The sequence below is a fragment of the Xyrauchen texanus genome, chromosome 28 (assembly GCF_025860055.1).
Source record: "Xyrauchen texanus isolate HMW12.3.18 chromosome 28, RBS_HiC_50CHRs, whole genome shotgun sequence".
In the NCBI taxonomy this organism is placed as follows: Eukaryota; Metazoa; Chordata; class Actinopteri; order Cypriniformes; family Catostomidae; genus Xyrauchen; species Xyrauchen texanus.
This window is the reverse complement of record NC_068303.1, coordinates 41,436,037-41,448,481: the sequence shown is the minus strand read 5'-3', so window position 1 is coordinate 41,448,481 and position 12,445 is coordinate 41,436,037. Positions and strand designations below refer to the sequence as shown.

At 39.5% G+C, this 12,445-nt stretch overlaps 1 protein-coding gene across 7 annotated transcripts; it reads right to left on the bottom strand.

The window, feature by feature from the left end:
• Positions 1 to 334: 334 nt before the first annotated feature.
• Positions 335 to 11,249, bottom strand: syncrip (synaptotagmin binding, cytoplasmic RNA interacting protein). 7 transcript variants are annotated; one of them, XM_052095953.1, is made up of 12 exons: positions 11,119 to 11,249; positions 10,384 to 10,543; positions 8,052 to 8,170; positions 7,855 to 7,962; positions 7,585 to 7,698; positions 5,632 to 5,808; positions 5,262 to 5,397; positions 4,922 to 5,127; positions 4,308 to 4,457; positions 4,104 to 4,225; positions 3,456 to 3,988; positions 335 to 1,997 (listed from the first exon to the last, which is right to left on the bottom strand). In XM_052095953.1, exons 2-12 carry the CDS (start codon positions 10,529 to 10,531, stop codon positions 1,969 to 1,971), a joined length of 1,842 nt encoding a protein of 613 aa, XP_051951913.1. In that variant the 5' UTR covers positions 10,532 to 10,543; positions 11,119 to 11,249; the 3' UTR covers positions 335 to 1,968. The 7 variants fall into 7 exon arrangements, with proteins under 7 accessions (XP_051951913.1, XP_051951914.1, XP_051951915.1 ...); XM_052095954.1 differs by having other exon boundaries at positions 335 to 1,994; XM_052095955.1 differs by having other exon boundaries at positions 3,471 to 3,988.
• Between the last annotated feature and the right edge of the window lie 1,196 nt (positions 11,250 to 12,445).

Genomic DNA, 12,445 nt, shown 5'->3' with positions numbered 1-12,445 from the left:
GTTTCACATTGTAGAAATGTATTATTCACAGTCAGTCATGTTTATTTTAATCAGTGAGTGAAAGTGTCCAATAACAGGATGTTACTGAGATTAAGGGAGTAGTATTCAGCTGGTCATGTGACTGTAATATGTACAATAAAACCGCTTTTATACTGTTACTGATATGAGTCTTCATTTTAATGTGAGTGCTCGTGATTTTATACATACAGTATGTTTCAAAATTACAATTCATGTCTTTAGATGTTATACTTTTATAATGAGAAACAAATCACTGAGTGCACCTGCTAAACAATACACAAAGACTGCTTTAGGCCATAATCACTCTGGAGGGCTAAACGATAAAACACAAGTCCACACAACTTCCTTTTACAAAATTTATTTGCAGGAATGCAAAAACACTTATGCACCAGTAATGTGTTTAAAACAAACCATTTGTTTTCATAAAAAAAAAAATTGCCAGTGATACAGAAATAATGGCGGAGTCAATCATGTTCAAAATTCAGTCGATATTTTCAAAGAGGCTAAAAAGAAAATGGAAACAAATTTGCAGAATCCCTTAAAAAAGAAAAAAAAAGTATAAACTGTACAGAAGACCGAATTGAAGTTACCGATAACATGCCCACAATGATGCATATCTTAACCCATCACATTAAAAGTGATGACAAGGCAACTACGGTGTGCCCAGTTAAATGATATCATGATCCCGGTCCTTCCTCCCAGAGCACAACTGAACCACTCTCACCAATCCAGTCACAGTGCCATGGATGGAGCAAAATTATAATGAGCCTGATCCCATCTCAATTACTCCTTCACTGAGAGAAGAACTAGGAAGCACAAGTCATTTCAGTTCTCTTAGATCTGATAGGTCATCTAGAAGAACACTGATGTGCATGTCATAATTCTGAACTTACCTTTACAAACTGTGGCGAATAGTGCATGTTTAGGTGACCGTATACGAATGGGGTGAGGTTGGTTTCAAATGGATAAAAGCAGCCATCAGCATGGACTACATATTCTTGAAACTTTTAAAGTGTGGTTCAATTGGAGGGGGTTGGTGAAACATGGCTAAAGCTTCAAGTTCAAGCCTTTATAAAAAAATGTAACATCCTCCTAACAGGTCTTCAAACCAGTAACAACATCCTCAGAAGCACATGGCTCGCTTAGCTCAGACTGGATGAAGCCAAGGCTTCTTTAGACTCATCATTGAGTGTCATTCACATGCCCAGTCTGACTGTTTAGCATCAGTACAAAAGGACTATAATACACTAAGTACATTGGCTCTGCTGTTGTCCTTGTGCATAAGTTTAATATAAAAAGCCCTGCTTGCATTAAAATTCTCAGTATGTACAGTAAAAATAGGGCAGTTTCAGCCTCCACGATGAGGTAGTTAACCAACCCTATAAAAACAAAAATAAAAAAGGTTAAATCCCCCCCAAAAAAGGTTCCAAAAAAGAACCACTTTACCTGGAATGCCTGGCTGATCATGCCAGGTTGAAACAACTAAACACGAACAAAATAAAACCGCAAGACTTGATACAAGCTTAACATGTTCATCCCATGATACGTTGCACTTAAAATGCACAAAAATAAAACAACAGCATCAAGCTCCTCCAAGCCACTTCAAACATCTACAAAGTGCAAAATACATTTAATGTTAGGGTTAACATCCTTTGGGCTCTCTCAATCTCCTGAAGTAACTGCAAATGGCAAGTATGTTCTCACAACATATGGGGTTCTGGGAAATTTAAAAAAACTAAAAGAAATGAAATGCAAAACAGAAAACACAGAGTGCAAACGTGTCTAATGGTAACTTTGCGTTGATGGCAAACTTGGGAGGCAGACAGGGAGAGGAGATGCGTCTGTAAGGCAGGAACATAGGTGGACCGTTGAACAGACTTTGCCACCATCACATCCACTGGCAGCACCTGGCGTGGCCCCACTGAGCTAGTCAGTCTTCACTGGTACATGTCAGGACCAGCCTCGACCCCTTTCCCCTGCTAGCCAGGTAACAAAAGGAACACAAATTAGAGGAGTGTTACCAACAAATACAACAGAAAAGGAAAATCACAGAAGTACACAAATGACAGAAAAGACAGCAATAGGTTAAGACAAAATAAGTGAAGTCTAAAGGCATTCACTAGAAACTATCCTACGGTTTGGCATGCACAAGTTTAAGAAGCTCGTGAGAGAAACAAGCACAACTGATTAGGCTCAAGGTGACAGGAATTGGGTGCTTTGAAAGGGTGGGAAAAGGTTACGATCGTTTACAGAAATACAAAACAGAAAGTTTGCCACAAGCAAAAAAGATATTAAAAAGACAAATTCATGCATGGTAGTATTTCCCAACATTGCTTAAATTTGTAACAAACGTGAAAGTGTAGAGAGTTAGAACCTCCAGCGACAAAAACGCCTCATCTGGACACGCTGCTTTGGTCAAATTGTGCTTTCAGTGGCTATTATTGCGTTCAGACTCTGTCTGGTGGAGTTTTTCTAACGAAACCCCAGTAAATCCAAAACAGGGTCACGGGACAGAAGGTTCCCAAAAATGTAAATGGCAGTACATTGTTAAAGAGAAAAGCCTCTCAATTGGAGGCGATTGTGTGAAATGGGATATGCATTTACACAAAGCTTGAGTGGTGAGAAGATGTGGACTTGAACTTGGTGATATAAATCTGAAGGCATGCAGTGAGGTAGCAGCACATGTCTAACAGGCAAACCTTTAGTCCTTTTCTTCCACAAGGAGCCATAAATTTGTAGGCAATTTGAAGAGAGAATTTGCCGAAACATGAATTTGAAACACAATTTGAGTTTTTGTACACTGGTGCGTGTATGTTTATTAAAGCAGACAAACAGCAAAGAATACAAGCCAAAATGTAAAGCCAAAAATAAGGATCAAATGTCCTTTTTTTTTTTTTTTTTTTAAATGATTTTATCCAAAAACAAGACAAGCTATTTTACTAGCATTATCTTTTGTTACATACAAATAGCAATTTCTTCTTTTATTTTGCTGTATACAGTTTTTATTTTTTGTACTTTTTCGTCCTTATGTTGCCGTTACCTACTTAAGACATGAAGAGCAAAATTCCTATAAACATACAAGGTACTATAGAGCCAAATAGACAGAGGTTGAGCACAGAGATGCAAATTTAAAAATGTCAATCCCGATTTTTAAAAAGAAACGACTTCCAAACAAAACAAAATATAATCAGTTTGGCAGAAGCAGGTGGGGGTGTGACTACTGATCGAGTCCAGGCGGATTCTTAAAATATATACAAAAAACCCACCAGGAAAAGAAGTGAGGCAACCATTAATGGATTTTTAGGGCCAATCAGTCTCTATAAAAAGGCTTTTATTAAAAAAGAAAAAAGAAAATTCTCTATTCGTTCTCTATTTCCACTGTTGCCCAAAAGAATCCTGATAAAACTCCTGGTTGTCAGATTTGTAACCATAGTTACCAGAATGATCGCCACCTTGCAAGGGTTGCTGTGCAATAGGTTGCGAGCCCCAGTTCTGATTAATGGTCTGGCGCCGTTTGGAATCTGGCTGGTTGTAGCCATCGGCTTTGCGTTTGCCTCCTACATTTCCACCGCGTCCACCCCGAGCACCACGTACCCCGCGCCCTCTTGGCAGAACCCCGCCTCTGGCTCCTCCACGTGGGCCTCTGCTCGCTCCCGGACCGCCGCGCTGCAGGAAGCCCGCTCTGCCCCGTGGATTGCTGGCCCCTCGGCCTCGTGCGGGAGACGTGCCTCCTCTGGCCCCACCATGCCCCCCTCGTCCTCGAGCAGGGGCCTGGAAATCATCGTAGCCAAAGTACGGGTCATCATAGCCACCCCTGTAGTTATGGTAATCGTAGCCATAGTAATCATAGTAATCTTCATAGGCGTAATAGTCGGGCGGGTACGAATAACCCCCCCGACTGGCACCCCTACCACGGCCCCTGGCGGGAGGAGGCATTTGAGGGGGGCTATAATAGTAGTAATCATCGTACCTGGAAGAAAGGAGCATAGGCATGTTGCTTAACCCTGATGAAATAAAGACACTACACATTGAACTGCAACAAGAAATCCATTCATGTCCAGCACAGTTGCATGCCTAAAACTCACATTTGAGTCTTCGCTGCTTGACGCTGCGCCTTCCTCTCTTTTCGTTTCTGGTCGGGTGGCTTGGCAAACACAATGTCAATGTGCTCTCCCTCCAAATCTTTACCATTCATTTCAGCCAACGCCTGTGAACATCCATAACACACTATGGCCATCATCATTCTAAAAAATGATTTATTATTTGTTTCAAAGTAAAATAAATCTCACCTTAACAGCACCATCTCTTTCATCAAAGTGAATGAAGGCATAATCTTTCAGTTTCTTCACTCGCTCCAGTTTGCCAAACTGACCAAATGCTTTTTCAAGTATTTCATCCGTTACACTGTTGGCCAGGTTTCTGACAAACAACACTTTCACCTAAGTGCACAGATGAAGATGAGAATGTGATCTCCGTGCACATTTAGAAACCCAATATAACCAATAACAAAAGTACAATAGCTAGGAGACCAAAGCTAGTGTTGGCTATGAACAATCTAGGAGAGCCTGTCGAGTCAGATCGTAGCGGTAAACTGTCAGCGTAACGAAGTTACTCTAGAAGAGTGGACAAAATTCATAATTTGGACAACCTGGTTGCTGTGTGATTTAATCATGTGACAATTTAGATTTTTGTTTAATTCATTGTCTTAATTATAAGAGAATGAATTCAACATATCAATTATTGCATCCTAAATTCAAGTACCCATTGTTCTAGTTCAACATGACAGAAAAATTACTAATAAAAGGTCTCATAATCCAGAGATTGAAAAATTCAGTAAAACTGGCCTAAGAACAGACAAAAAAAATTAAAGTTTGTTTGAGTTGTGGGTGGTTAACATCCTGACCTTTGCCATGACCTCTGGGTCAGGGTCCTCGATTGGGTCGGCCCACTCGACAGTGACCACATTCCCCCAGACTTTAACCTTCCCACTCATGAGCCTACGGCGAGCCTGCGCTGCCGCTTTGTGGTCCTCGTACTCCAGAAAACAGAAGCCCCGGTTCTTTTTCTTATCATCCGGCTGATGGTAAAGTATTACATCCGTAAGACCCTCTGATGATTAGAAGAGATATTAAAGACCACTTACTAATCATTTCGCACATCTTTAAAAAAAAACAAAAAAAAAAAAAAACACACACACACTGAAATATGCAGCCCAGAGCAAGGAATTTCAAGGCAAAGCTCACCTGTGACTTTGGAAAACTCTTCAACAATTTGTTCTTTTGTCTTGCTCTTGGGAATGGAGCCCACAAAGAGTCTGTTGTTTGCAACTGAAATACACACGCCAATATGTTTGCCGGGGCGAATTTCATGATTGTTACACTAGGGGAGAAAAAAAAAGGTTGATTTGAACAATGAATTTGCAGTGCCTCACTTATTCTGTAGAATATGCAATGCTGTATCAACAAAAGGAATTCAAAATGACAAAATTTCAAGACAAAAAATCACGATGGTTTTCTGAAAAGTATTTAAGATGTCTTGTTCTTTTAGTCTTGTACTGAAGTAGAAATAATGTAAATCAAAAACAGAAGAATAAAGTGCCACACATGTACTTACTAGCTTGACAGCCTCCTGTGCAGCTTCTTTAGTGCAGAAAGTGAGGAAGGCATAACCCCTGTTCAGGCCACTCAATGGATCCATCATCAGACGCAGGTCCCAGATGGGCCCCGCTTTCTCAAACAGAGGCACCAACTCATCCTCAAACAAGTCCCTTGGGATCTTCCCAACAAAGATCTGCAGGACAGAGTGGAAACGTCAATAATAGTGCCTGACAGATAAGTGTATTTACACCAGGTGCTGCATTATGAATTTCAGAACTTTCTTTATCCTCAATTTCTCAATGTAAACAGATGGCTAAAGAGCTGACGCTTCAAAGTATGGCCATAAATGACTAAATGTAGCTAGGATCACTACTTTATTGTAAGAATGTGAAATGTCAGAATAATACAGAGCATTATTTATTTTAGCTTTTATTTCTTACATCACATTCCCAATGGGTCGGAAGTTTATATACAGAAGAGTAGGCCTCCTAGCTCACAATTTTCAGTTCGGTCAACAAATTTTCAGATTGAGGTCAGGGCTTTCTGACGGCCACTCCAATACCTTGACTTTATTGTCCATTAGCAATTTTGCCACAACTTTGGAGGCATGCTTGTAGTCATTGTCCATTTGGAAGACCCATTTGTGATCGAGCTTTAACTTCAGGCAGATGTCTTGAGACATCTTGCTTCAATATTTCCACATAATTGTCCTTCCATAAATGATGCTTCCACCACATGCGTCACTGTTGGGATGATGTTCGTTGGCTTGCAAGACTCATCCTTTTTCCACCAAACATAACGATGGACATTAAGGCCAAACAGTTCGATTTTTGTTTCATCAGAACAGAGGACATTTCTCCAAAATTAAGATCTTTGACCCATGTGCACATGCAAACTGTAGTCTGGCTTTATGACAGTTTTGGAGCAATGGCTTCTTCCTTGCTGAGCAGCCTTTCAGGTTATGTCGATATAGGACTCATTTTACTGTGGATATAGATACTTGTCTACCTGTTTCCTCCAGCATGTTCACAAGGTCCTTTGCTGTTGTTCTGGGATTGATTTGCACTTCTTGCACCAAACCACGTTCATCTATAGGAGACAGAATGCGTCTACTTCCTGAGCGGTATGATGTCTGCGTGGGCCCATGATGTTTATACTTGCATACTATTGTTTGTACAGATGCACGTGGTACCTTCAGGCATTTGGAAATGTCTCCCAAGGAAAAACCAAACTTGTGGAGGTCCACAATTTTTTTCCTGAGGTCTTGGCTGATTTATTTTGATTTTCACATTATGTCAAGCAAAGAGGCACTGAGTTTGAAGTTAGACCTTAAAATACATCCACAGGTACACCTCTAATTATCCTGTTAGAAGTTAATTGGCTAATTACCTAAAGACTTGACATAATTTTCTAGAATTTTTCAATCTGCTTAAAAGGCACAATTAACTTCGTGTATGTAAACTTCTGACCCACTGGAATTGTGATAGTCAATTAAAAGTGAAACAATATGCATGTAAACAATTGTTGGAAAAAATACTTATGCACAAAGTAGGTGTCCTAAACAACCTGCCAAAACTATAGTTTTCCAATCTGTGGAGTGGTTAAAAATGAGTTAATGACTTTAACCCAAGTGTATGCAAATTTCTGACTTCAACAGTACATGCAATCACATATTTTAGTGGACTTTCTAAAATCTGAGCAGCAATGTTTGGCTTTTACAGTATCAAGGTGGTTTCCAAATGTGCAACATTGGTAAGGCTGTCGGGTCAGATCTTAGCGGTAAACTGTCAGCGTAACAAAGTTACTCCAGATCAGTGTTCATAATTAATCATTTGGACAACCTGATTGTCCACCACAAAGAAAGTGGCAACAATCTGTAGAAGACATCTGATCGAACATTTGAAACTGTAATGACTCAACTTCATTCAGTGTTGTATTGTATGTGGGAGAATGTTCTGATGTGAATTACCTCCGTTCCAATTGATGGCTGAACACCAGTGTAAACGGACTCTGGTGGAGGACCACCGTATTTGCGTTGACCTGTAGTGACATCTAGGGTGTAGCCGGTTCTATCAAGCAAGGTCTGTAAGAAAAAAAACAGGGAAGCTACCAAAACAGTTGCCAACATTGTAAATAAATGGAATAAATCAACTGCGTTTCAGCTAATTATACAAACCACACGAACAGGTTTAGAGGGAAAATACAAATCTTTCAAGAACAACTTCTCGATTGAACGCACTTTCATTTTTGCCTCATCTGGTCCTTTAGTGGAGTCTAGAACTTTGGTCCCCTGTTTCTCTCTCTGTCTGTAGGTCTTCATCACGCCACAGAGAAAGGCACTTTTATTCTGGGTTACAAGGGAGCGTGCGCGTGTTAGTAAAACATCTCTCGCATTTCACTGGAATCACTCATACACAACACTGCGAGTGCACTTACTTGCACATGGGATAAATCACTCTCTTTGAACTGAACAAGAACTTGTAGTGCACCTTCCTCATTGAACTCTTTCAGCGCTTCTAGGGCCCTCTCATCCAGGTCACTGTGAGCTACAAGGCCTGCAGGGAGGAAATCAAAGAGACCTCAGCGTGGATTAATCACCTCATGACATCGCAATATGCAGGGATGCATCATAACCTGTATCCAATCAGACACTTTTGCTGTACATCAGAGTAACTGAAGTTACTCAGAGAGAGAGTTCAAGTGTATCATCATTTGGACAAGGTATAAAACAGTATTCATAGATTACATCTGCTTTGAAACAAAAAAGTAACTTTGATCAACAAATGTACACGTTTATTAATGATTACTTGATTATCACAAGAAAAACTTGTCGAGAAAATGTCCTGGTCCTATTTTACGCCAAATCAAAAGAAACAAGATATTTCACATTTATTTTTAGGGCAATTAAGATTTGTATAAAATCGATTTTTGGTAAAATTTGGGCAGTAACACATTTTACCCTCCAATTCTGATTACCGCAGTAGAAGATTTATTTATTTATTTAAATTGCAACGATTTATACATTATAGTGGTACTGCCTTGGTACTAGGGATGTGCATGAGTAATCAATTAATCGCGTACTCATTCTGCACCAGCTAGTCGGTTTTAAAAACACTACGCAAACAGATTTTTCTTTACGCATTGGCCTGCCGAATCTCTTACCAAATCTCTAAGTCACAACAGAGACCACTTGTAATACTTTAAATATTTAGATTTTTTTTTAAACCCGGGCAGAGTAAATTTTTATAAAAAGCCAACTTTCACCAATAATTTACAGAACAATAACAAGTGAAATGATGAAAACGTGATAGCATTTATATGTGGACTCAAAGTTTGTGCATTGCCCTAATTCCAGAAGAATTGGTTTCTATGCAAGAATGATTTTTAAATGTATTAATACACATTGTTCATTTCTCCCCCAAATGAAAAGCATAGTTTGTTGAAATTCTTATCTTGAAACCAATTCTTGGAAACGTTTGTGAATAAAACCAAATATACATTTGTGTCACTTGTTAATTTTAACTTACATTTTAATTTACGCATAATTGATAACTCGTTTTTTGTGAGTTAGTCAACTACACAATTACTGAAAACACCCATCCCAACTTGGTACTGCCTTCAAGTATCGCTAATTGCAATAAATAATTTGACCACATTTAAACATTTTCAACAAAAAAAAAATTTAACTTGCGACAATAAATTGAATCATTCATTGAATCAACAACGGAATATTGTCTGGACAAGCTATGGGAATGGTGAGCTTGAGTGTCCTGTAAAATGTAGGCTAAATTTTCTTGATGCAAAAATAATTTCAGACTTTAGTTTGTATTGATTTGGAGTCAAATATGGCATAGACATTTTCTTGAAAGGTTTTGTGAGAAATCTCCCGTTTGTACTCACAAAGAGCAATTTTTAGCTAATTAAGTATTTGAGTGGAGCAAAACTAGAAAACTTGATACTTAGTAATTATCATAGTATAAACATAAGTATACATCACAATTTTAAACCATTATAAGGTGATATTTGTTTCTAATCATAGTGTCATGCATTTCAAGCACTTTACTAAAACAAAACATATATTTTAACATCTGCACTTATACCAGTAAAATAAACTAATTTTATGCAATATCTCTAGTACAGGTATAGTATATATTAGCAGTTCGGTTATAAGGAATCCATTTAAAGAGTATATTTTGCCCCCAGTTCTGCCCTGGTTAAATTTCACTTTCACCACCTGCAAAATGACAAAGAATGAAATAAAACCTGTAATCACTGGAATGAATCTTTATGATAAGCCTAACTAATGCACTGCCTAAATCCAGTCAATCTCACAGCCTTATCCCTACAGTAAAATAATGATGGTTATATTAGTGCCCCACCCCTCTTTATAACAAGCATCTGTTAGTGATAAGCCGTGGGGGGCATCACCTGTCTCTGCTCCAGACAGCTGCATCTATTGTCCCGGCATATGCCCAGCTGGCCCGTGCTGCCCCCTCCCCATACCCCTTTAACAACGGAGAGCTAATCCCCCTGAATGGCTCTTCTCTCCGGATCGGACCAGTCGCGCTCAATTCAGCCTTTAATTTTGTGCGCCGTTACAGAAATTCAGCATTGTTTAATGCTGCAGTACCCATTATGTGAACCCACATAAAGTTGCTAATTGCGTTCCAATTCCCTACTCAAGAAACACAAAAATGACACATACAGTTCAACATACATAGAATGGGACACACAGGAATCACTTTGGAGGGTCCAAGTTTTGGCTTACCTGCTAGGTAAATTTCATCTAGCTTTTCAGCAACTTTTTGTGGTAAACCAGCTTCTAATAAAGTGTTGAAGTGTTCAGAATGGGTAACTGCAGCAGACGTGTCCATTGGTTCTTCAGTACCATTCCCATTAATATGTTCTGTGGCCATGTCTCCAGAAATCTATTCAAATGCAATGAGACAAATTAATCCAGCTTTGATTAGAGACAGCAGACAATGACTTGGGTGTTCAGTTTTATCTATAGGGTTTCATTAATCAGCACTGTAACCTCAATTCTCCACAATCATACTGAATAAGCGATAATAAATACAGTTTGACTGATGTTATCGACTATTTCTCTATATTAAACGCTCAAACCATAATAGCAATCGCACAACACATACAGACACAAAACCAATCGACGGGTGTGTTTTTAACGTGATTTGACCCCGTAACTCGAGTCCATGTGTAATCCAGACTATTACCCTTCATAGACACAGTGCATGCTACAGCGCCTTAATGTTTCAGATACAAAAGAGACAGGTGCTATGCGTTTCTGCATACACACTAATGCCCATAAAACACACATTTAACTGGTTTTGATGTTTGAAACGAGCTGGAGGCCTGTTCTCACCGCGCTAATGTTCTGAACGTGTCCGGTGCACCCCTCCCCCGCGCGCCCCTCGCATTGTTCCCAAACAACGATCAAATAAAGCCCTTCGCCGTTAAAGTCACCCCAGAGTGGGCGCAGACTTACCTGACGATGTTTTGCTGGTTTGTTTGGATCGGTTAGTGTAGAATTAATGTACGGGGGGCGGCGGATAAATGACTCCCCGGCAGAGCTCCGCTTGATTCCCAATAACGTAAAATGGCGGGCAGCGCTACTCACGCGCGGTCTCTCTATCTACTGTATCGCGCACGCGCAGTCTCTCTATCTACTGTGTCGCGCACGCGCGCATCGATGGGGTTTCTGGCGCAGTTGATCACGGGCTGACTCATACAACCCTGATAACAAGCATTACTGTACTGGTCACGCTTGTACACGCATAATAGGTGTTTTATTTGGAACAATGGTAATATTACTTATAACAACAAGTCATTTTACATGGAGAATTGGTTCCGGCATAACATATTAATTGTAAATCAACTTATTGACAAGAATGGGCCATTCTACACTTACCCCAATTTTATTTTTAAATATGGTTCTTTTGTAAATGAAAAATAATTAAAAATAAATAAATAAGGCTATCCCCAGTAGCATATTAACCTTAACCAAACCCTCAATTGTATATATTAATGATACAACCTTACAAACTCCCCAACTTTTAGTAAATGGTCTTTCTATTTTTGATCGACGTTTTAATAATAATTTTATAAGAAACGGACCCAATCCCTCATGTAAATCCAAATGTCTTAAACCTCACCATTTATCATGGCACATTACGATGTAGGCTACTGTGCCACTTGACTTACCCCCTGGTAGTCAAGTGGCCCTGGGCATTGCCCCGTTGGCCCGGTCGGTAATCCGTCCCTGACTTTGGCTGGTTTCAAAGTTTTGTTTGTACCTTTCTTTAATAAAGCGTTAACATCCATAGCACTAAGGGACTCTCCGCTGCACAGAGCACAAATAACACTCTGTACCTTAAATATATGAAATAAATAAATGGTATTTTTTAAATAGATTTATATTTTGCGGGAGTCACGCGGGTCATTTCTTTCTCCCATTTCCGCGCACATATCATCCCACCCGCACCTCAACTCAGCAATCAAAACTTGTCCCGCACTGCACTGTTGCGGGACGTGTCCTTCTGTTTCCCCTGTTGTTAATTCGGTGTCGATGAGAGATTCTGTCTGTCTCCACATGTCTTACTTCTATTTACAGTGCTGTGATAGTTTTTTGTTTATTGTTGTCATTGCTTTTTAAACTACACTATTTTTGCCACGAAAATAACCTTTGGTGTTTACATGGCAAAACGTTTCATCCATCCATCCAAATTCCTGTGTTGATGACTTTACACATAGTTTCACTGGTAAAAAATATCAATATCCTTTGCTACCCTACAAAGGCCATACTCATGAACTAA